Below are 25,003 nucleotides of genomic sequence, written 5' to 3' on the forward strand. Positions count from 1 at the left end.
GCCGGCAAGTGGTTAGGGGCCATAAGGCAGGCAGGCAGAGGGGTTAGGGGTCATCACGAAGGCAGGCAGAGGCAGTTTGGGGTGATCAGGCAGGAAGGCAGGGGTTAGGGGTGATCAAGCAGGCAGGCAAGTGGTTAGGTGTGATAAGGCAGGCAGACAGGGCAGCAGAGGGATGTCCAACTGCTGGTTTAGGCCCCATCCCACAGACAGTTGGACATGCCCCCAGGGGTCCCAGATTGCAAGAGGGTTCAGGCCAGTCTGAGGGATACCCCCTGCCCCCCACATGAATTTTGTGCATGGGGCCTCTAGTATTTTTATAAAAATCCCTGCATAGGCTCTTGATTCTGATTTAGTGAAATCTGAATTGAAGTGGTCTTATCTCTATCAAGAAAGATTTATGCCGAAACCGGTTTGGCTCAGTGGATAGAGCACCAGCCTGTGGACTGAAAGGTCCTAGGTTCGATTCCGGTCAAGGGCATGTACCTTGGTTGCGGACACATCCCCAGTGCAGGAGGCAGCTGATCGATGACTCTCTCATCGATGTTTCTAACTCTCTATCCCTCTCTCTTACTCTCTGTAAAAAATCAATAAGTAAGTAAATATATATATATATATATATATATATATATATATATATAAATAAAAGAAAGATTTATGTTGTTGCCCTTTTCCACACATGGTAGAACTCTTCTTAGGAACATCAGAATGTGTCATTAATTTGTCATAATTAATCAAAATATAACTTTTTTCTTCTTTTTTCTAAGCAATGCAATGATGTTTCCTAAAGTAAATAGGTGACTTTATTGTTGGTGAGGTTCTTCTCTTACTTACTTGCTTTACATTGCACCCTGTGTTTATTATTAACAGGACAATTTTGCAGTTAAAACTTTACATATATACTAGTGGCCCAGTGTTAGAATTAGTATAGATTAGTAAACCAGCAGTCAGATAACCCTCTCGCAATCTGGGACCACTTTCTCCTAACTATTCACCTGCCTGCTTGCCTGATTGCCCCTATCCACTCTGCCTGCTGGCCTACTCACCCCCAATTGCCTCTCCCCTCCCTCCCCCTGCCCCCCCCCCCCCTGCCAGCCTGATCACCCCAACTGCCCCCCCTGCTGGCCTGCTTGCCCCCAGCTTCCCCCTCTGCTAGCCTGTTCTCTCCCAGCTTCCCCTCCTGCTGGTCTGCTCACCCCAAACTTTCCCCCCTGCCAGCCTGATCACCCCCAACTGCCCCCACTGCCAGCCTGCTTGCCCCCAATTGCCCCCCCTGATGGCCTACAAGCCCCCAACTTCCCTCCCCTTCTGACCTGATTGCCCCTAACCACCTCTGCCTTGACCCCACCACCATGGCTTTGTCCAGAAGAACAGAAGGACATCTGGAAAGTTTCCCAGTCTAATTAGCATATTACCCTTTTATCAATACTAGTATAGATTTTTCCCTATAACAAAGCAGATATACATATACTAGGTAAAGCCTAGTAAACAATAAGATTATTGGGTTGGGGGAACTGCCCTCAGCTGTCTGGCAGCAGATAGTAACATGCAGATCTTCAGGTTTGGGGAAATGGTTTCAACTATTCCAGCAGCAGGTAATATGATTGAGCCCTGCTGAAGCCCCAAAGGTTCATCACCTTTTGATGAAGAACTTTTTGCATTTATGACCTGCTGGAATTAGCCTCAGGCACTTTCCTCAAGTGATCGACATGTAACCGTGCATTCTGTGTGTGTTTCTGTTTAAAGACACCTTACTTAACATATACTGTTGATACGTTAACCTTGAACACATGGTAAATAGTGCTGCAACTCATACTTGAATGTTTACCTAACTAACCCATGCCTTTTATATGAATATACACTTTTTTTTTTTTTTTTTTTTTTTTTTATGCTCAGGACAGATTTAGCCAGAGGTGAGCAGTGTGTTAAAGAATGCAAATTAATGTTTCTAACACTAGCTTATTCCTTCTGGAGGATCCCTGCTACAGAGATCTGGACCTGCCACTTTTCAAAATAGACCTGTTAGAGTCCAGAAAACTAATAGTTCTATAGTATGAACAGAATTGTGAACAAATAGATTTTTCTTAATGACTAAGTTATTGAGAAGTAAAATCAAAAGCACCTAGATGTGTGTTCAAATTGTTCTTGATGCTGATTTGCTCCATTCTAAATGCCTTGAAATCATGGCGTGCACTTCCGTTTATCTAAGGGTCTTATCGCATTGCCATCACATCTTGCAGAAATTGGAGTTCTATCCTTGACCTTTAAAGCTCAGCTGACCACCAGCCTTGAAATCCCCATAGTAGGACCCTGCCTTTCATGATATTCTGGGCTTCTGCAAATCCAGCCTTTCTCCCACACCGTCAGAGTGTGCTCCTCTGAGCTCTGTCTTCAGTGCCCTACTGTGAATGCTGAGGAGTGGTCCTGAGTATCTGCCATGCTCTGTGCATGCCTTGCTGGCTGGCCTCTTGCTACAGATCCTGCTGGGGATGCTGGAATCATCCTCAGTTTGATCATATTTCAAAAGCAGAGTAAAATTCCACTAAAAGCTAAAAGCTAACTGTGTTCCACAGAAATCTCCTTTGTTCTAAGTGGTTAGGAGTATAGTCAGTGGTTTAAAGTATAAGTTATTCATTTGCAAGGTTTGATCTATAAAAAAGGAGAGTTTTGTTAGAAAGATAATACTTGCAGGAGCCTTTAGGACAGTAACTGCCACATATTAATGTACTAGCTATTTGTATTATGAATCTTTTTACTCTTTCCCATCTCCAGACAATTACCAACATAGTCTTTGAAACACCTGATCGGATTGCACCCAGTGTGTACTAGTAAAATTACTGTCATTTAAATGTAGCTATGCGTGCACATTATATAAAGTGATGAATGAATAGGAAATGCTCATATTCAACTGGTTGTTTATAAAATTAGACTTTTGAAAATATTCACTCTATTTTGATTTTTTAGGTCAATATAATTTAATTTACAACAGTAGCAAAATAATAGTACTATGGGAATGCTGGCCAGAATGTGGAATTAACTGAGTGGTCTGAACACTCACTCTACTTGCAAGAAATGGACATTGATTAGATCGTGGACCAAAGCAGTATTTTACACATTATGGCTTTCGGAGGGCAGTTCCGCTGTGCATTGTGTACTTTGCAAAACCCTGTGTCCTCTGTATTGACTTACCAGTGTATGTAATAGGTCAGTGAATATAACGTTGAGTGATGCATTACAGAGAATTGTATTGTCAGCCTTTTCTCCGTTTCTCCCTAAACTTTCTTCTTTTTTGTGATGCATTCTTGCCCCCAGCCATACCCTGGCACGGCTGATTGTCACAGCGCTGCAGGTTTTCAGGGAGCAGCCGTTGTTATCCGTTCTTGGACTCACATAACAGAGAGGCCAGTCCGGTGAATAGATTCAGTGTGGCTCTGTCTGCAAGTGCTTATCTTGTTCACTGGTTGCTTTGTAATTGTTATTACTCTGAAAAAAGCATTTCTTTTTCATCTCTACAATCAGATTATATGGAAGGAGAGTTTTTCCTATTGAGGTATATTCTTATCAGGATGTTTTTCTTCTATTTTATAAATACTAGTATTATTAAACATAGGATGAAGCTCTCCTGCAGCCAGTGCCAAAGGAAACAATACAATAGGCATGTGCAGTGGGGGGTGAGCTAGATAGAGCTGCTATCTTGTTTTTCTTGCTTGCCTTTAATCAATGTGTGCATTCTTTTAAAACTTTCTTATCCATATTTTGTGAGCACTGTTTGTGAGTTTCCTTCCTTTCTTCCTTTTCTTTTTGGTGACAGTGTTTCTCTTTCTTTAATTTATCAAGGTGTCACTTGATACAGTCCCATTGTACTGTACTAGAGACATTCTCCATGTGCGAGAGAGTTTGTTGCTGGGCTTGCTTTTCTTTTGGACGAGCCAGGACTATTGTTAGCTGTGTTGCCCTTGATCTTACAAATGTGTTTCAGCTCTGGACTTTGTCTATCAGGACATTTTTAAAAAATGGATTGAGCCTTTCTCCAAAGCAGATATATTGTCCCGCTTTAATGGAATCCCTGTCCATGACAATCTATTTTTATTGTGACTTTCAACAATTATACCTTTCTTGTATGTGGTGCCTACAGAATCCATTTTTTTCCTTTGTTTTGTTTTCTCTTTTGTCTTTTAGACATGAGAACTTAGCCAAGGAGCAAAGAAAAAACAACAACACACAAAGCTTTTGTGATCTGGAATGTTTTCAGCGACAAATAGCAGTTTTATCATTATCTACTAAAACAGCACATCCTTTCTTTACCTATTTAGTTATAGGGGAGATGATTTTTCTGAAAGCCACACAAAGCTTTAAGGAATGTCTTTCTTCTGGGCTTGGGAAAATAGCTGGAATAAAAGGAAAGGGAACAAACCTCTTAGCAATTCACACATTTTGTTTGTTTTTGTGTGAAATTTATTAATCTCCAGTACATTTCTTTTAGGGAAGCCAATCTAGAACACATTAAAGTAGAAAGTGCTGCAAACAACTTTGGTTGTATTTGCCATTAACAACAGTAAAAAAGCATTATTGTTACCTTTAATATGTTTTTTATTTTCTGAAAATTGATAATATATATTGCTTATTTCAGTTTTTGTGTTGGATATGATAGCCATTGTCATCATTAGTCAAGAGAAAATAGCTGGAGAGTTATTCACATTGTATTTGTAACTGGCAAAATAATGCTTTTTTGATATAATGAGTAACTTTGTTTCTGGTTTATGTCTTATTTTAGCTGAGGCCTAATTCTGTTTTATTCCTACCAGCTGCTTCACATATGAACGTAGAAAAATGGGGCTCTGATGTTGTTTCCTTCTCTTTGGCTTTTGTGAATAGGTCAGATTCAAACCCAGAAAGATGTCCAGTAACATGGAGTGGATGGATTGATGGTTGGGTTTTTAGCATGTTCTTCAGCCTATCTGAATGTACTCATGTGTCCACGTGTTTTTCTTTTAAAGACAGTCAGCCCTGGACACGGCGCTGGTGTGGCTCGCCAGGATAATGACCCTGTTCTATTGGGTTTTGCTCCTCAACTGAGTTATTTTTGTCGTTGAGATAGTCAACCTCTTTCACCCTCCATTTCCTCATCTCTAAAGTGGGGGTGGTGTTGTCAAAGTTCACTTTTGGCCCCCACTTTAGTAATCTTTGATTTCTGAGATGGGTCAGAGGGAGAGCATGCACCTTTTTTTTTTGTACATAAGAGGTCCCAACATCTGCTCATTACAGCACCCGGAGTGCTCATCAGCGGTACCCCTGCGAGCAAGTTGTGTAGAACATTCATTAGCAAGAGCTTTCCCATCACATTTTTCACGTGAGCAAATTAAAATTGCTCAAAACTCATGGAACAAAGAAACTTGCCAAAGTTATCTAATCCTTCACCATCAGAAGCAGAGAGACAGCAGCTATTACTATCTCACTAACATTGTGTTCCCCAGACTGGAAAGCTGGTGTTCAGCTGTTTCCAAAAAGATAGCGGAGAGAAGTGGAGGAGGAGATACCATCCTGGCTAATAACTGACTGAATGTTGTGGACAAAAACTGTCTGAAGCCTCAGGTCAGCAATATTAAGCCCTGAATTGTCAACAAATAGATGAAATTGCTGGTTGATGGGGAGCAGGGAAGAGGCAACGTTTGTAGAAAGCCCAAAGGGCATTCAGTTTCACATTAGAACCGAGGGAAAGGGCTTGAGAACCAGGAAAAGCATTTGGCTTGATTAGCATTTGGAATCTATTCTCTAGCAGGCTTTTCTCTATTTGCTTTTTTTTTTCCAGGTGAGTTTCTGGCTCACTAATACTTATCCTCTGCTGTTTATAGATAAAAATAACTAAGAATTAAACACTACTATAGAGCTTATTATGTGCCAGCCACCATTCTACATGCTTTAAAAAAATAACTCATTTAATTCTTGCAACAACCTTAGAAGCAGATAGGATATTGATTTACAAAGGCCGTTATTCCTTTAACAAGCAGCCCCTGAGTCCTGGTGAGTTATACCAATGTACATGCCCTTAAATGGAATAGAACCTGGGACTTTCCAGTCCGCAGACCGACGCTCTATCCATTGAGCCAAACCAGTTTTGGCAACAATGGTATATTTCTTCCTCCACTAGATATCTGCTCCAAGAAGAGGAAGTGACAAACTTTGTCCTGACTCTTCAAGTTTCTACCTAGAAGTTACACATTTCATTAGCCAAAGCAAGTCCTGTGCCAAGCCAGGAATCAGTGGAGTGGGGCAGTAAAACCCACCCCCCTCAGAGGGGCAGTGCATATCTGTGAACAATTACACATCTAACAGAGAGGGAAAGGACCTTCCCTAGGCCAGTGAGGTGGTAATTGCAAGAGCTAGGATTTGAACCCATATAATCTGGCTCCCAAGTCTATTTTGTTAACCATCACTCTATTCTGCCTTTCCAGCTATGTGACTCCCAAGGGGAATTTAGCGGGTTTTGAGAGCTTCTTAATAAATTCATATTGAACTTTTAGCGCCTATATTTCTGAACAACTGCATGCTATGTAAAAATTACAACTCCAGCTAAAATTGCATAAGATACTACTAACATTAAGGTTAAGAATGGGGATTTTTGAGTTTATTAGCTCCTTAGTTTTTTTTTTTTTTTTTTTTTTTTTTTTTTTTTTTTTTAATAACTTATTAGCTCCAAGACCTTGTGGGAGAAAGATAATCTCTCTGTGCCTTATTTTAATTATCTGTAAAATGGGGATAACATTAATAGTGCCTACCTCATGATTTGGATGCTGTGAAGTACTTGCCATATAATCACTATATGAATATTTAGTTTTGTTATTAATATATCCTCCTCTATATTAAATGTAATTAAAATTTGTTCAAAGGCTACTGCTCCCCACTTCCACCATCACCTGCCAGCAGGGATGGTGGGTGTCTGCCATCTTTCAGAAAGTGGCTTTTTTATTGTCTCTGAACCACTCACTGCTTGCCTTTCCCTTCTCTTGTCTAAGATACAAAGGATTCCTTTGTTTGTTTGTTTTTTTCTTTCACTGTGTCAATAAAACAGCTGATAATTATGAACTCTTAGGTTTATTTACATATAAACAAAGTTTACAGTGACCTATGTTGACAGAATTAATTTTTCTGCCAAGTTGTTGAGATGTTATTATTCTTAAAAACAGCCGCTGTGGTTTGCATATTGTTTGTTTTCCTGTTTTCTAAAACAGTTTTACCTCTGTTGAGACTATTCTAAATAGTCATAACCTGAGAATATTTTTCCTTCCTATGAGGGTCTTACCTGGTGTAACAAATGATTTCACAGGCTCGTTTTTATTCATGTCTCATTTATAAACATTAGGCTCTGCTTTCCTATCATTGTCTTTTCTTTTCCCACTAAAATTCTGTATCACTGACTTTTTTCATTGCTTTTTAGTTGTTAGTCAGCTCAGAAATGAACTGAATATTACATATATTTTGCCACAGTTAGATTGTTTACAACGAATATAGGGAAGTATGAGTTTCTTTTATTTTCTAGATTTTCTGAATTGTCCTTTTGAAACCTTTTTGTTGGTGTCTTGAGCAGTCTTGCTGGTAATGGTTTGACTGACAGAGAGTAGAGGAGGGATTAGTTCCTGATTTGTTTGTGTCTCCTGAGAGTGGACTCTGGTACAATATCATACATATTGTGTGAGCATGTACACAAAGTTTCATAGTTTATAGGATTTCTAGGAGTATGTCCAATATAAATTAAGTCACGCTGACAGTGGAAACAATAAGACAATATACAGAAAGCAATATATTGACTGCAGACTAGTTATGTATTCTAGAAGGAAGAAATGAAGAATGTGCTCAATTTAAAATTTTAAGTCACAATGATCATGGAGGGTCAAGAAAATATGAAGAAAGCAAGATATTGACTCAATTCTAGCCAAGTGTTTTGACAAGAAATCTCAAATGGAGTTAGTCCAATAAAGATAAATGCAAAAATTATTGGGTTAAGAAAAATAAGATCTGGTTGTATATCAGGCCCAAGTAAAGATTAATTGGAAAATAAATAGAAAGCATTTTCCAAAAAAATGGCAAGATGTATGAAATGCAAATGCTCAACCCACATGGTAGCTCTAACAACTGTTTACTTCTCTGAGGACACCCGGAGCCCACAGCAGGGAGGAGAGCATCAGAGTCTGTGCTACCTGACCCTGACCCCCAGGCCAAAGCTGAGCAATCCAGAGTGTGTGTGCTACCCCATCTCTGCCAGTCAGAATCTTATTCCATGGGATTGAAACCGTGAAACTGTGAAACTGGGAATGAGCACCAGGAGATTCCCATACCTGAGCCAGAGAGGGTGTCATGAGAACACCCGGTAAAAAGGCTTATAAATTCTTGCTACAGGGGCCTGGAAGGTGCCCTGGTTCCTGTCTTTCCTAAGACCTAGTGGTTCCATTGCTTCTGAAATATCAAAAACTGTTTAATAAAACTCCCTAACTTTTTAATTTTACCTGGAGTTTGTCTCTGTTACTTGTAACCAGGAGAAACTAAATGCCTACCATTCATATGGAAAGATTAGAAAGGTCACAAAGCTCAATAGTGAAAATAATTCTGAAAGAAAAGTAGGTGAGCGTGGTTCTGATAGGTAATGGACTCATGAGACTGAATTGACACATGATCAAAGCATCAAAAATTACTCTTACCAAACGCTATAGGGAGAATTATTAAGTTGAATGACTTATGAAAAACAGAACAGTTAGCCCTGGCCAGTGTTTCTCACCAGTCAGAGCATCCGCTGGCCCGGCACCATAGTCTGGGGTTTGATTCCCAGTTAGGAGCCTATACCTGGGTTGTAGGTTCAGTCCCAGGCCTCAATTTGGGTATGTGCAGAAGGCAACCAATTGATCTCTCTCTCTCTCTCTCCTCCCCCTCCTCCTCTGTTTTCCCTCTTCTCTTTTTAGCCCTCTGTACCTTCCACTCTCTCCAAAAATCAATGGAAAAAATATATTTGGGTGAGGATTAATAACAACAAAATCAGAAAATTTATAGTGCTTATAAAGCTTGATAACAGTTCACTTGGGTAGAGACCTGAGTTAGAGGGCCTGATTATGGGTCCTGTCTGTAGACAGAGTTCCCGGACCACAGTCACCTAACTCCTTTGCATGTGCAAGTGGCCATGCATGTCCCTGCGAGGAGGGTGGTGGCCACAGGAAGTGTATTTGAAGTCAATATTCTTGTACTAGAGCATGAAGGCCGCACCTTATCTTTCACTTTTTTCGCTGTGCACTTTTTTCGTTGTGACTTCGTAAGAAGAATACAAAGATGAATATGAATGTATTAACAATGTATTTTTCTCGCTAAGATAATGGTACCTGTGGAGGTTAGATAGGAGTGTGCCATTGAATCATTCAGATAATCTTCTTGAGCTCTCTTGAGAAATGGCATGCAAAAGATGTGAGTTCCTTAGATTAAAAAAAAAAAAAAGCATTGCAGTAAATAGTTTATAGTTCTATAGGCATAAATTCCTGTGTTTGGCTTCTGACTTTTTATGGCTCTTACCTTGTGTGAAATGTGACTGCAATTTCTTCTATAAAGGATTCCTTGAGAAGTAAACAACTCCTGCTGAAAATATATTATACTCTGCTTAGGGAACCCATTCTATTTTCCCTTGAAGTGTGTATATTTTTATACAGAGATGGATTATATTCCAACATATGTAGCTGATAGACTTTGTATTAAAATATTAGTATATCTGAATGTATTTACTCGGGTTGTATTAACAAAGTGCCACAAAGTGAGATGTATTGCCTCACAGTTCTGGAGGCTAGAGGCCTGAGATCAGGTGCTGGCAGGTTGCTCCCCTCTGAGGGCGGTGAGGATGTGTCTGTTCCATGCCTCTGTCCCAGCGCTGGTGCTTCGCTGCCAGTCTTCAGTGCCCTTGGTTTATAGAAGATCACCTTCACCTCTGCCTTCCTCTTCACATGGTGTCTCCCTTTCTGTATCTATCCTCATTGCCCATTTTTTTTATGACCCCATTTTAACTTATAATCTCTGTAAAGACCCTACATCTAAATAAGATCACATTCTGAAATTCTGGGGTTAGGACTTCAACATGAATATTAGCAGTACACAATCCAACCCGTTACACTAAGTGTAGACACATTATTTGTTTTCTGAGATAGAGTGCTCTGTGACTAGAGGGGTTAGCCTTAGTCATCATTGTATTTTCCAAAGAACCTACCAGAGTGCCTCCAACATCGTGGCAGTATATTTGTGGAATGAATTCATAGCATTGCCAATCTATCCTAAAAGCCACCAGTTTACTGAGCAGAATTTACCTGGTGTGTGTGGCCGATTCCACAAATGAAGGAAGAGCTTTTATAGCATCGACTGTGCTTCCTTGATTACCTCTCCGACTTCTTCCTTAGGAACTCACAAGCCTTATTTTTCCTGAGCCGAGACAGATGGCTTAAATCAACTCACAGAAACTGTCTTGGGACCTTCATGAAAATAGAGACAGAATGAGATTTCAGGGTCATTGATAACTGAAAGCCATGGAAACTAAGTTAATTGTCACATAAGGGCTATTGTCACCCACACCCACAGGTATGTAACCCTCCTCAGAAGACGGTTACCATGTGTTTTCTTAAGAAGTCCCTTTCATGTGAACTACATATAGCCCAGTACTTTTGAATGTTATCAGAATTAATGGAAGAAAATTATATATTGTTAATAAAATCATGTTGTTTTCCAAATTTTTCTCAATTGCCAGAAATAAGATAGACCTATATGAGTCTTTTTAGAGAAATTTTAATATCAGGGCATAAGTATGGTGGCAGTGCATATAAAAACATTTCTTAGAAAACATGAGAACATAAAAAGCCATTCAGCAATCTGTGTGTTTTTTTCAGAAGTGAAAATTAAATTTAAGAAATTAAGTGGTCCTTCAATGATTCATGAGAAGTGTATCTCAAGGGAATCTTTTTTGAAGTCTTTGAGCTGACTTTACACTCAAGGAAAAAGTTATTGCAAGAGTTAAGAATTGAAATTTATATTCTAAAGTCTGAGGAGTTTTTTGCTCTGATATGTACTTCAGAAACATACTAGGTATGAGAGTTTATAGATTTTATTGTGCCTCAGACAAAGAGAGAAGAAGGGGAAAATGGGTTGCTTTAATTCTATATGGTGTTAAGTAAATCAGTAGAGCCTGAATTTATCAGAAATGTGATGAAAGCATGTAGTGAAATCTAAGTTCCAAGCAGAAAGACAAAAGGAGGAAACCAAGAATGACAAGTTCACTTCTTCACAAGTTCACTTCTTCACTGGTTCATTTATTTACTAACATGTACATCTGAGATGTTCAGAATGCTACCTGCGTGGCAGTAGGAGTAGGGATTTCAGGCAGCTTGTGTGGTTTTATTGGCACATTGGTTAAGTTCTGGTATAGGTGAAGGCAGCCTGTGATCTTGCCTCAAGTCAATGAGAATGTCTTTGCCCTGAAGCTTTTCATTCATTGAGGATGTATTTTTCTCTGTACACACAGAACCGTAAAGTCCTAGCCCTCTAGGTCTGATAGCTCAATAGTGGAGAGAAATAGGCAATCGCGATATAGAGGATGGAACAAGTGACTGTACTAATGAATCAATAAATCACTAAATGAAAATGTGGGTGCCAGTGAGACTCCATTTTTGAGACTGGAAGAATGTTCAGTACAGAACAATTTTGAGCATACTTACATGGCATAAAATTTAGAGAACTTGTAGAAAATAATCTAGAAATGTAGAAAATTAGAAACAATATTAGAAAGCTGCAGGGAGCTCAAAAAGCACAAACATGTGGATAAAAGATCTTCAAAAAAGCAGGCAACTAAAATGAGGTTATGCTTTAGTTTTTACTGATGACCTCTGTATTCCAACACATCAAATTCTTTTTAAAAAAATCTCCAGTCTCTTTGTGCCTGTGAGTAAGGAGAGAGCTTGTTCATCAACACAGCACAGCCTTATGCAACTCCCCCTCTCTCCAAAACTCAGTGGGGAGTGCGTCGTGGCCCTTTTGAGTCCTGTTACCTCCTAGTTATTGCCACACAGAGTTATGTAAAGGTCACCAATTTCAACTCACTGACTTGTATGCATTGTTGATGTGAAGAGATTCCATCAAGTATGTCATAAAAAGACAACTTGGGGTGTTTGAAAGTTTGGGGGCTAACGCTGACATTATGTATTGGAAACAAAGTGAGTGAAGTACTTTCTTTCATCTGGGTTGTAGCTCTCAAAGTTTCACTAAAATACTCTCTCGTCCTGAATATCTGAGTGGATGAGTAATTAAATAATCTGCTTCGGGAAGGCTAATTAGTTTAACCATTACTCAAGGCCTGCTGCCACCGGTCTCCCCATCTGCCCCTTCACAGGCGCACCTGGCACTCGGCATTGTCCTGCCTCTGTGGTGGGCGCCTCCCCAGGCCGCCTCTGTGCACAGAGAATGGAGCTCAGCCTCCGGGGGAGCAGACCTGCTCTCCTCACCCGCACACCAGGTTTCCACACGCTTATTCTTGGGCCCGCTCGGAAATGGGGAAGGTAATGATTTATTGAAACTTTCCCCCAAGATTTTAGAGTGTGACTCTCTGCCCCAAAGAATAAATGAGAGTAATCATCTATCTAATTTCCTTGTGGGTGTTGTGTGAGATCTTTGTAGGGAAGAAATATGGAGGGGTGTTAATTGAAACAAAGCCCCTGCTGGATCAGAGTCTGTAGTGGGAGTTTCATTAGTGTTTTTCTCCTACTCAGTCAGCAATGCAGGCTATGGGACTGGGAGCTCACTGGGAACCGTTATATCAGCGGTTTTCCTATTGAGTGGCATTCAAATGGTCTAGGATGTGTTTTATCCTTGGAGACACAATCATTTCTCGCATTATTTGTGCTTTCTTTTCTAACAGCAGAGGCAATGGTAACAGGTGATGGTATATGCAGAGGCACAAGTTCTAACAAATGAGATGTTAATTAAATATATATTTACCATTAGTCCATCGTGCAATATTGCATACAGTAGGCTGCCCGCCGCTTCCGTGAGCTAGCGAGAACTACAGCGTGCCGTTGGGAGCCATGGGGCTTCCACAGAAGGCAGAACTGAGCCCCTTTTGCTCATGGGAGCTGGGAGAGAGCCATGATGCTTCTATGGGAGCCAGGAGGGACCCAGGCTGATTCTGTGGGAGGCGGGAGGGAGCTGTGCTGCTCCGATAGGAGGCTGGCCTGCTGTCCCCTCTCTGGGCCTGCACTCAGCTGCAGAGGCTGAGGGCTGGCTCTCCTGTCCATGTCCCTGTTTGCTTCGGCTTCAGGGGCCTGGCCCAAGCCTGAGTGCAGTGACTTGCCAACCCTCCTGTCTGTCTCCGTCTTCACTCCTGGCCTCACCTGCATACACAACCTCCTCCTGTCCGGTCATGACCTGTTACTAAGTCCCAGGCCTAATTTGCATATTTTGATATTTCCATATATATAACTAATTTGCATACACACACACACACACACACACATATATATACATATATATATATATATATATATATATATATATATATATATATATATATAAAACTATTTTACAAATTGGAAAAAAGAAGTATCCTTGTAACTTAAGAGCCATGGCATGAAAGGCAGGTTTTCCAGCCTATTTGAGCCCCCGTTCCCCCACAGAATGTAGGGGAAACTACACCATCAGTGATTGCACTGTGAACCAGGAGGTTTTCAGAGATCTATAGGTCAAAACTATTTTTATAAGAACACGAGGATATGACTTGCTTTTTTTTGCTCTCATTCTCTCCTGGGCATACAAGGTTGGCCAGAGGCTACTCAACATGGGACATTGCAATGTACTAAATACAGAAGCAGATATGAGAATCCAGATGTTGTTTTTGTTAGCCAGACATTGCAGGCATTTGCAAAAGTATAAAACTGTGCCACTTTTTTTGTGTGTGCTAATCTTAGTTTTGAAATCTATCTTACAAATATTTCATAATTACATATAGTTTCCATTAATTAACCTATAATGGGATTATTATTTTTACTTCACATATAATAAGGTATATTTTAAACTCTCCATTTTAATGCCAAATATAGTAAACATCGGTGGATATCACCCTCATAAACAAAAGTGTGTTGGAGTCCTCAATGATTAATCTAGAGTGTAAAGAGCTTCTGAATGCAAAAAGTTAGAGAATCAATGGTATCTGTGTGTTGTGGAGTTGATTACAATATGTATCCTCTTCATAGGATCGTTTGAGGTTTAAATATTTCCTGTAAAGTATTTAGAACAGTGCTTGACATAGTAACTCTTCAATAAATAGTAACCATTGCTATATTTTCAAGCTGTGACATGATGCCTTGCAATGGCAAAGGCTGAAGGAGTTGGTAGGGTATCCCTAAAGGAAGGGCCTGGGTAAAATCATGAGCCAAAGGTGCAGGAGCTACAGTGGGACTGAAGCCCATCCTGTCACATTCAAAAGACTGAGAGAACACAAGCAAAACATGCAACAGATATATTTTTTTAAATGAAGGTATTTATTTATTTATTTTATTGATTAAGGTATTACACATCCCCCTATTACCCTCCTCTCCTCCGCTCGTGCCTTCACACCCCTAGTGTCTGTGTCCATTGGTTATGCTCTTGTGCATGCATATAAGTCCTTTGCAACAAATATTTTTTACAATTAAAATATTTGTGAAGATAGCCCTATTTCCTGTATGACCTTTTGCTAAAAAGCTTGACATTTTAAAAATAACTTTCATAGAAATAGCAGAATGCACCTTCCCATTGAAAAAAGGTTAAGTTTTATTTTTTGATGAAATTATTACCTGATATTCACTTTTGGACGCAGCTTTCAGTGCGGCTTTGCAGTGTTGTTGTGCTGGCTGCTTGCTTGGGTGCACTCTCTGTCGATGAGACCCTGAGCTCTGAGAGTTTGAAAACATTTTATTCATCACTATATCCTAGTACCTAGGACTTTGCCAGACCTAGAGTAAGTTCACACTAAGTATTTACTGAGTGAATTAAAGTTCTCATCATCATTGGATGGTATAGTCACAGTTAGCAGAATATTATAAGTAATGAAAATAGAATTTTAAATACTTTAGAATAAAGGAGTTTAACCTAACAACCAGAACTAACAGAAGTCACAGTTAGGGAGGTTAATATAGGATTCTTTAATACCACATGTCTTTATTACAGTAAAGGATGCTGACTGGATTTATACCAGGCCCAGGTCAATTAAAAAGCATGTTATACTTTATTTTTTAGAAAATCAAAGTAGAAATCACACAGATGAGCTGGCAGTATTTGTTACAATGCCAGCTTGCTTGATGTGCCTTTGGAGCCGAACCTTTCCAATACCCTGTGTGTGTGGAGCAGTCTGGCGCAGTGGCACTGAGAAGGCCTAGGGATCATTCTCCACGCTCACTGGGTGCTGGTGCTGCTCTAGCTCCAGGGCATCCTCAGGGGGGACCATCTGTCCAGTGGGGAGCAGGGCTGCGCAGTGGTTCTATTCTTACCCATTCGGGGCGCATGCTGGCTTCCTTGGTGGCAAGGGAACACTGGTCTGTCTCCAGCAGGCCTGCCTTCCACACTCATGCAACAGATGGTTCCGCATGCCCTTCCGTGGAGGTCCGCACACATCCCACTCCCAGTATATCCCCCTTCGCAGGCTGCTTCCTCTTGGGGAGCGTTTTTCTAAATGTGCAGACGCTTTGGGTCTTTTCTGGGCTTTACCAATGCCAATGTCCGGTTGGCATCCCTGAGGACAGCCTTACCATAGGCTTCACTTGCAGAAGCATCAGCGACATCCCAAAGACTCAGGGTTCTCATCTATCATTCTGTTGTTATTTATTATCATCTTTCGTTGAGAGTGTCTGGGTCTTTATATTGTAAGACTTTAGAAACTTGGGATTAATTTGCCATTTGGGCATAACATTAAATAAGAAAAAAAATAGCTCTGTTTTGTTTCTCTTGGAGAGAAAACTCTGATTTTAACGGAAAGAGAAGTCAGTACTATCTCTTTTGTTTAGCTGTGTGTATATTGTTTTTGTCCTTCTTTTATTCCTATTCTGCGATAAGCGTCCACAGCTCTCAATGAAATATCCCATGGCATTTGTTTTGCAGTCAGGAAGTCAGTATCCCCTTCATAATGAGCTACTGGCTCTGCAACAAATCAAAACAAAACAGTGATGCATGGCAAAGGCACAGTTGTCAGTTTCTAGCAGATGAGCTCAGGCCTTCAAGCAGGAGCAAGAGTGTGAGTGTGTTTAATTTTCCTTGGGTAGCATGCGAGTCAAGGATTCTTTATATTTTACACAAAGCTGTTTTTAAGAACCCTGAATTTGCATGAAAAAGATGCTGGTCCCAGTTGGTTTCACACATATATTGGAACCATGGGGGTTTGAAGATATAGTTTGCTAAGAAACGGGTAAACCACAGTCAAATGAGATTACTATAAAAAAATTAGACAGATCCATTTATTTTTAATACTTTAACTTAATTATTTGAGCCCAGAAATGTTAAGAGCTAGAAATCCTGAGAATTGTATCGACAATCTATCACTTCCTTAATTTTAATAGATAATAATAACTCTTCTTTCATACCAAATACAAATACAATTCCCCTGACAAAAAGTCCTACTAACAACAACAAAATATACACACATGGGATCCCAAAGATTTCAAAAATTGAACCTCAAAAAAAATATATTTTTGTTGTTCTTTAGCCTGAAACTCTCTTTTCAAGGGAACTATTTTAGAAGCCTGGCACATGAAATAGCTCAAAATCGGGGTGCCCTGCTGTAGTGGGATTTAGCTGGCACAGCCCTTGCCCCAACCCTGGGCTGTTACTTTGAAATATGCATTACATTTCCCGAATAAGTGATTTAAAACAATTAAAGAGACACTTGCTTGTATTAGGAATTGTGCTCCTTGACCACCTAAATACTTTGCATCACATAGCCAGCCTTCAGCAATTTCCCATCTCCTAAATGAGGAGGACTAGTTTGCAGAGCTAGGATTAGGGGTTGTCTTTCCTGTGATCCAGACTGCTCGGAGATTCTTCGTGTTTACATCACACACTCTGCATGGTTGTTTGAAATTGGGCACATCTCTGTTCACGCAGTGGTAGGTCAGCTCATCGCTACAGTTGATGTTTCTAGTTTCTTCACATTTTACTCTCTGTTCCTCCAAATCAAATGCTTGACATGCTGCCGCTTTGGAGATGACCCTTTTATGTTGGCTTATTCACACTTACTTTATTGAATGCTAAAAAACATAATGTTTGGGCTGATCACAAAATTTTCTGATTTATTCATATTTTTCCACTTAAAAGCTATGTAATGGCTAAAACTATTGCAGTTTTCTTGAATTGAATGAGATTTGACAAGCACCTGCACCGTGTGATAATTGCCAAATAGGCAATCTCTTTTAAGATAAAATAGTGTTGTTTCTAACCTTTAAACTGCACTAGTTGTTGAAGGAAGATCGTGCTAAGATTAGATTCTCGGTGTTTCTAGAAAGTCTTCTTTATGCTAAATTTCTCTTGTAAAAAGTTATCATGCCATTAGCATACACACACACATACACACACACACACACACACACATCTATATATAAAAATGTATGTAGAGGCCTGGTGCACGAAATTCATGCACTTGTCGGGGAGGAATCCCTCAGCCTGGCTTGTGCCCTCTCATAGTCTGGGAGCCCTCAGGGGATGTCTGGCTGACAGCAGGCAAACATCCTTAGCACTGCCACAGAGGTAGGAGAGGCGTCTGCCCCCTGGTGATCAGTGTGTGTCATAGTGACTGGTTGTTCCACTATTTGGCCAATTTGCATATTAGCCCTTTATTATATAGGAGACACACACACACACACACACACACATATAATCTTTCTCTGAAGATTCAGCCATCAGGAACAATGAATGATGATGCCAGGAAATTTTTCAGAACATTCCTCCATTTCTATTATAGGTCTGTATCTTCTGGGCAGAATTCTCAGAGTGTGGTCCTGGGGTCCTGGCTACTTCCGAGAGCCTTTCAAGGAACCTGCGACTTCAGAATTACTTTTGTAACCACAATAAGGTGTTATTTGCATTTTCCACTCACATTCTTACATGGGAATTCAGTGGAGTTTCCTGCAGACTCCACGGGGTGCCATCACAGTACGTTGAATGCAGAAGCAGGTTTGAGAATCTCACTTTCTTCTTTTAGGCCAGACTTCAAGAATATTTGCAAAATTTTAAAGCAGTTCCATTCTTCTCATTACATTTATTTTTGTTTTGGAATATAGGCTTATTTTTTTCATCAAAATGTCTTACTTGTGTGAATATGAGTTTGTTATTATTTTTATTTTTAATGAATTATTGTATATTTTTAAAACTATCTGTTTCATCAATAGATATAACTCACATAAACTTAAGCTCTTTGGGACCTCAGTAATTTTTCAGGGTGTATAGGGGTCCTTCCTCAAATATTCGACTATTGCTATTCTATTAGCCCCCTATTCAACATTCTTACACAGAAATTTACATTGTTGAAGCTTACTTTTTACCTGATCACCTGTGGAGGCTATACTTTTCATAATTTTAAATGTACGTAAAAAAGCTTTTGTGGCCACCAGAACTAGAAGGTACCCTGTGGGTATCCTTGTGTATTTAAGTGTATGTGCTGTATACCATGTACCATGCATATTGTACATCATGTAAATGCAAAGTGGTATTATTATTATAGTAGGCCATTGGTACTTGGTTGTGTGACTGATTCCTTATTTAGAAAATCACCAACATTTCTTTTGTTCCTACACAGTGGCCCTTAGTAGGTGTTGCAGAGATGAACTAAATATTAATGATCTCAGCATTCAGGAAAGCAGCTATGAGGTATTAACTACACAACTAACCATGCACAAAAGTATATTAATGAGCTTTTTTTATTATTACTTTTTAATTTTTTGTTGTTGTTGTTGTTGTTGTTGATCTTAGAGAGAGGAAGGGAGAGGGAGAGAGATGGAAACAATGAGGAGAAAGAATCATTGATTGGCTGCTTCCTGCATGCCCCCACTGGGGATTGAGCCCAAAATCCGGACATGTGCCCTGACTGGTAATCAAACCCATGACCCTTCAGTTACAGGCCAACGCTCTATCCATTGAGCCAAATCAAATAGGCTCAATTTTTGTGTTTTTAGCTGCTACTATTATGTTTGGAGGCAAACATATCACTGAATAAACAATTGAGGTGAAGATAGTTTAGACCAGAGTTACATGGGTCTGTACTCAGTACACAGAGGAAGCCAGGGCTGAGGTGAGGGGTTATCATCCTAACCTTAGTGTCGTCACATGCGTCATAGGAGCTCTGGGCTCCGGTAATGTGCTAGTGGTTTACTTAGGTGGTGGGGACTAGGGCAAGTTCACATCACGGTTATTCATCAAGCTGTGCACTTGTGGTTTCTTAATCTTTATATGTAACATTTTAATGAAAAAAGTACAAAAGCTAAAAATCTTCAATTTAACATATCACTGCACAATGTTAATTGCTTACAGTATGTACTTTAAAATATTTATGTGAAGGCTCCTCGATGCTTATTGCCAGTCCTTAATTTTCTTAAATCTAAAGCTTTCCGGTGGGTCATTTGTTCAGGATCATGGCAGTGAATCAGTTGGTGCTGAGTATTCAGTTTGTAAGGAATCTGATGAAGTCGCTCTTTCTTCCTCTCTCATCCCCATCCCCATCCCCATCCCCATCCCCATTCCCATCCCCATCCCCATCCCCACCCTCATCCCCAGCCCCATCCCCACCTCCATCCCCATCCCCATCCCCACCCTCATCCCCATCTCCATCCCCACCTCCATCTCCATCCCCATCCTCATCCCCATCCCCATCCCCATCCCCATCTCCATCCTTATCTCTCATCTTCATCTCCAGCACGCACTTGCACCCGCGCGCTCTCTCTCTCTCTCATAATGATTTTAGTAAAAATAAAAGAAAGTGATCCAACCAGTTTAAAAATACATATTTTGGAAAAGTTTTTAATCAAAGTAATAAATGTACACAGTATTTATAAGTTTGTACTCCACCCCTCTTTCCCTACCTCCAGATCTTTGCCCTGCAAACCACTTTCCATGTGCTAGCTCTATCTTCTGTATTTTTCATTCTTATATCTACAAAATATATCTGTGTTTTATTTCTAGATTTTATCACTTTTGGCATTATAAATTGTCTTCCTAGTATGAAAATAAGGATTTAGTGCTTCTATACCACCTATCTCTCACACTTCCCTTCTACAAATGTTTTCATTGTTGTAATTTAATTCGTTAAATTAATTAATTATAATAATAAAATTTAAGTAAGTAATGTTCACAGTTGATTGTAATAAAATTCTAGTTTTGCATTTCTGGAATAACTTCACTCTTTCCAAGAGTTATTAATTGCCATTGGCTTAGATTTTCATATTCCAATCCCAGGTTCTTAAAAGACTTTTCCATTAAAAGTCTAAAAGTTCGCTCAGTAATTACAAACACAGAGGTTAATTTACTTTTTAACAGCTTTGTTTTTTCTGAGAATCATCCACTGGAGACTCTTGGTTCTCTAAATTCCTACATAGCTGTTTGTCCAGCATCGTAGCTGGATTCCTACAGAGCTGTTTGTTACCTGCTACTCATTGCTTCCTCTTTATTTTTTGGGGTGAAGGTATACTTCCCAGTGAGAGAGAATTTATAGATTAATTTGATATAAAATTTGACATGATATTAAGCCTTCTGACTCATGAATTTGGTGTGTGTGTGTCTGTGTGTGTATGTGTGTGTGTGTGTATTCCTTTAATTGTTCTAAGCAGTGTTTTCTAGCTTTCAGTGTATCTGTGAAATAAAAGTTAAAGTATTTTGTTTGTGATACCATTACAAATAAACTTTTAAATTTTAAATTTAAAATTAATTGATTGTATTATGGGGTTAGGGGTTGATGTGGGCTGGATCCTCTCGATCCTCAAGAGGAACCTCTGCAGTTGACATATCCCTCTGGATATTTTGTACATGGGTGTGGGACTAGCCTGTTCCACCTCTCTACCCCTCTTTTCATTCTCGATGTGGCTTCTTTATATCTTTAGTTGTAAGACTTCTGTTCAGCTAGATTTCACAAGGTTCTGAATGATGGTTCCGTAGTTTAGTTGTAATTTTGATGTGGTTGTGGGAGAACTTGAGGACCACATTTACCCGCACTGCCATCTTGGCCAGAACCCAGCCCCTGCCTTTCTGGCAGTCATGGGCATTTCAAAGGTTCAGTTAGGAGAGGAGAAACACTCTCATTATCTGAGAATTGAGTTGCTTCATCAATGCAGTTAGCTGATCCCAGATAGAGGGAAAGCTGAGGAATGTAATATTATTCAAATACTAGTAGTTTAACATCTTCATAGAAATAGAAACGTTTAAGTGACAAGCAGAAACGTTTCAGCACTCATTGCTGAATCTATCCTGATTCTGCACCCCCTTCCAAAGTTCTCTGCCCTCAGCCTGCACCCCCTTGTGAATACTAAAATCTGAGGATTACTGGAAAAGCTTACTCACCCTTTTTGTCATTTATCAACATTTTTAAAGAATAATTGAAAAGATGTCCAAAATGCAGATATCTATCTTTTTAAAGTATTCTTAAAATCCCTTGGGATATTAGCTTTTTTGGAAGTGAAATCAGAATTACAATTATAAAAGATACGAAAAGAACCCCTTTGTAAAATAAAGAATACTAAAATAAATAATCTGATTTTTCTTTCTACATATTTCCTAGATCCTGAAAAACTATATGCAGAATTTTTCCTGGCTCCTGAAAAACGATATGTAAAAATTTTATTAGCCTTTGAAGTAAGGAAAACCTAATTTTGATCCTAATATACTACATACCAGGGGGGGCTTGGCTTGTTACTTAGCTTCGCTGAGCCTCTGTTTCCACATCTATAAAGTGGGGATAATAAAATGTACTATTATCAGGCTCATATAAGATCAAGTAAAAGTTTTCACAGGTGCCTAATACATAACAAGTCTGCAAATGATTTTCTCTTATATTTCAATAATGATACAGTTACTTTTTGTTTGCTTTTTAAAATTCAGTATCAATATAAAGCAACAAAGATATAAGAAAATTAAAAATATATATGAGCAAAGTTTGTACAGAGAGGACACAGAAAATTTATTTACAAATGTGTTATAATTTAATGAACTTAAAGTTTTGTTCAACATTTCTTTGGCTATTTTTGAATCCTAGGCAAAAAAATAAAAATAAATCTCTTTCATGACACTCAATGAAAACAATGCACTAATGACCACTCACTTTAAATATTTATAGAAAATGTAGTGGAGGAAGTGAGCTAAACCAAGGAAGGAGTTCCTCTGAGGCCTCAAAAGAATGTTCTGAGCCTTGCAATGCACCGCTCACCCCAGGAGAATGGCCAAGTAACCCTGCCCTCTGTCTCTCCAGGGAGAAACTGGCTGTGGCCCGACTGCAGCGAGAAGTTGCCGAAAGGAGAAGTGAGGGCGCCATGGTAAGTCCTGGCTGGTTTGCCCTGATCCTGCACCCCTTTCCAAAGACCTCCATCCTGACCCTGCACCCCCCCCAAAGGCACCCACCCTGATCCTGCTCCCCCTTCCAAAGCCCCCACCCTGATCCTGCACCCCCTTCCAAAGCCTCCACCTGATCTGCACCCCCTCCAAAGGCCTCCACTTGATCCTGCACCCCTTCTAAAGACCCCCACCCTGATCCTTCACCCCCTTCTAAAGACCCCCCACCCTGATCCTGCACCCCCTTCCAAAGCCCCCCCTGATCCTGCACCCCCTTCCAAAGACCTCCACCTGATCCTGCACCCCTTCCAAAGACTCCCACCCTGATCCTGCACCCCTTCCAAAGACTCCACCCTGATCCTGTACCCCCTTTTAAAGACCCCCACCCTGATCCTGCACCCCCTTCTAAAGACCCCCACCCTGATCCTGCATCCCCTTCTAAAGACCCCCACCCTGATCCTGCACCCCCTCCAAAGCCTCCACTTGATCCTGCATTCCCTCCAAAGACCCCCACCCTGATCCTGAACCCCGGTCTCCAAAGGTCCCTGGTTTGAAAAGCGTTTTGTCTCATGAAGGACAGCTAAGAAAATATTTGCTTGCAGCAAAATGAATGCTGTATTTGTACATAATGTGTTTATAATTTAGTATGGACAACTCTGCCATTTACAGAGAGGAGAATGAGAGAGAGAGAGAGAGAGAGAGAGAGAGAGAGAGAGAGAGAGAGAGAGAGAGAGAGAAAGTAAGGGAGAGACAAAGAGATTATGAAAAATAACTATTTGGGCTTTGAAGAGGATGTTCAAATGTTCACATGGTAATAAGGCTTCATTTTCTTGGTCTACTGAATGTCCAGGCTTCCAGCTGTGAGCTCAATATCCATAAATGAGCAATCTTAGATTTTCAGATAAGGACAGTTCAACGTGAGTCAAGCATCTCAGTTCTTTAGACCTCAAAGACAAACCACCCTAAGGGACACTAAGATGTTTGCTAATATCATTGTATATAATTCTTTTCTTTTTGCTGTTTAAAGGGCATCTCTCCCTATCCTTTTCAGCATGTGTCATTTAGAAAACTGTGTTCTGAATTGTACTAAAAGTCAGTGTGGTTGTTTTGGTCCATTTCAACTTCATTTTATGGGTGGTTTTTGCCAGAGTATGTGCCTGTATTCTACTCTAACATCGGAGATAGCTGTCTGGTGACCCATGTGCATATGGGGATTAACTGCTGCTGCTACCTCTGAGCGGGGAAATTTCATGCCAGATTTCTCCCCACTTCTGACAATACAATAACACATGTACAATTTTTCAGCAAAAGAATTAGCTCTTTTTGAAAAATGAAGTGATGCATTTTTAGATCCTGAAAGCTGCTGCCATTTGATTTCATGAGAGTTAATTGATAATCAAGCCACTGAAAAGAGTAAGATTTTAAAAATATGCTGGCCTCACACTTCTCTGAAGAGGGATAGCAAAGGGCTGCAGCAAGGGGCTGCATGTGAGTGGCCCTGGAAGGCGCGTTGGCCGTGGAGCAGCTAAAACACTCATGGGATCATGTGGTTTGCTGATCTTAACGCAAAGAGGACCGTGAATGTTCAAATAATATGAAGCATCTGCTCACAAGCTTTTTAGAGCAATGAGTTGGAAATAAGTTGAAGAAAATGAAGGTTTAGTCTAATGGTAAACTGAAAACCTTCAGTCTGGTGTTTGTCTGCCAAAGGTTGAGGGCTAGGACATTCCTCAGCATTTCACTCTTTTGCTCAGGGCGTGTCCCTACTCCTCAGCTGTGCTCCACTGACAGCGAGGAAGGCTTTCTCAGGTCTCGGTTGCTTCATTTTTAAAACTAGGAGTTGGAATTGTATGATCCATGGTCCCATCAGCTTCGTGGATCATGCCACTGGACATTTTATTCATAGAAAGTTTGTTTGATGGTGAGCTCTTTCTGATAACAACTAAATAATAGTTAAGCTCATAAAAAGAACAAGACTCTGAAGAGTATATCTTTCTGACTTTGACAGTGAATGGGCTGGAGATGAAATCCCAGATTAACTCTCTTGTCTTTTACAAGACAAAACTTTCTTTTAAAACATTATAGAAGTAATTGTTCAGTGTGGAAAATACCCAGAAAATATAGACAAAATGTAACTTTGATTGCTGTAAAATAACTTTGGAAAAGTTTCGGTGTTTTATTACTCTTAATTTAATGGCGGTAATGAAAGAGTCACGTCTATGCATTGATTGATTTATGTGTCCAGTAACATTCTAGGCACTGGGGAACCAGTGGTGATAAAAAACACACAAACAGGAAAGAGTCTGAGCATTTACATTCTAGCAGTTGTGGAAACAGACATTCCATGGAATTAGAATGTTGGATGGTGGGAATAGCCATGAGAAATAATACCAAGGTAGGGGACGTGGGAAGTTTAGGCCATAGCTATGTTCATTTCAGTAGTAAATCACTG

At 40.0% G+C, this 25,003-nt stretch overlaps 1 protein-coding gene across 6 annotated transcripts in view; it reads left to right on the forward strand.

The window, feature by feature from the left end:
- Positions 1-25,003, forward strand: part of NCKAP5 (NCK associated protein 5) — a 909,053-nt gene that overhangs the window by 395,427 nt on the left and 488,623 nt on the right. For all 6 annotated transcript variants that reach the window (XM_045575730.1, XM_045575732.1, XM_045575733.1 and 3 more), the window contains one exon: positions 22,472-22,535. In XM_045575730.1, coding sequence (XP_045431686.1) covers positions 22,472-22,535 — 64 coding nt within the window. The remainder of the gene's footprint in view (positions 1-22,471; positions 22,536-25,003) is intronic.

The sequence above is a fragment of the Pipistrellus kuhlii genome, unplaced genomic scaffold (genome assembly GCF_014108245.1).
Source record: "Pipistrellus kuhlii isolate mPipKuh1 unplaced genomic scaffold, mPipKuh1.p scaffold_m20_p_7, whole genome shotgun sequence".
Taxonomy (NCBI): domain Eukaryota; kingdom Metazoa; phylum Chordata; class Mammalia; order Chiroptera; family Vespertilionidae; genus Pipistrellus; species Pipistrellus kuhlii.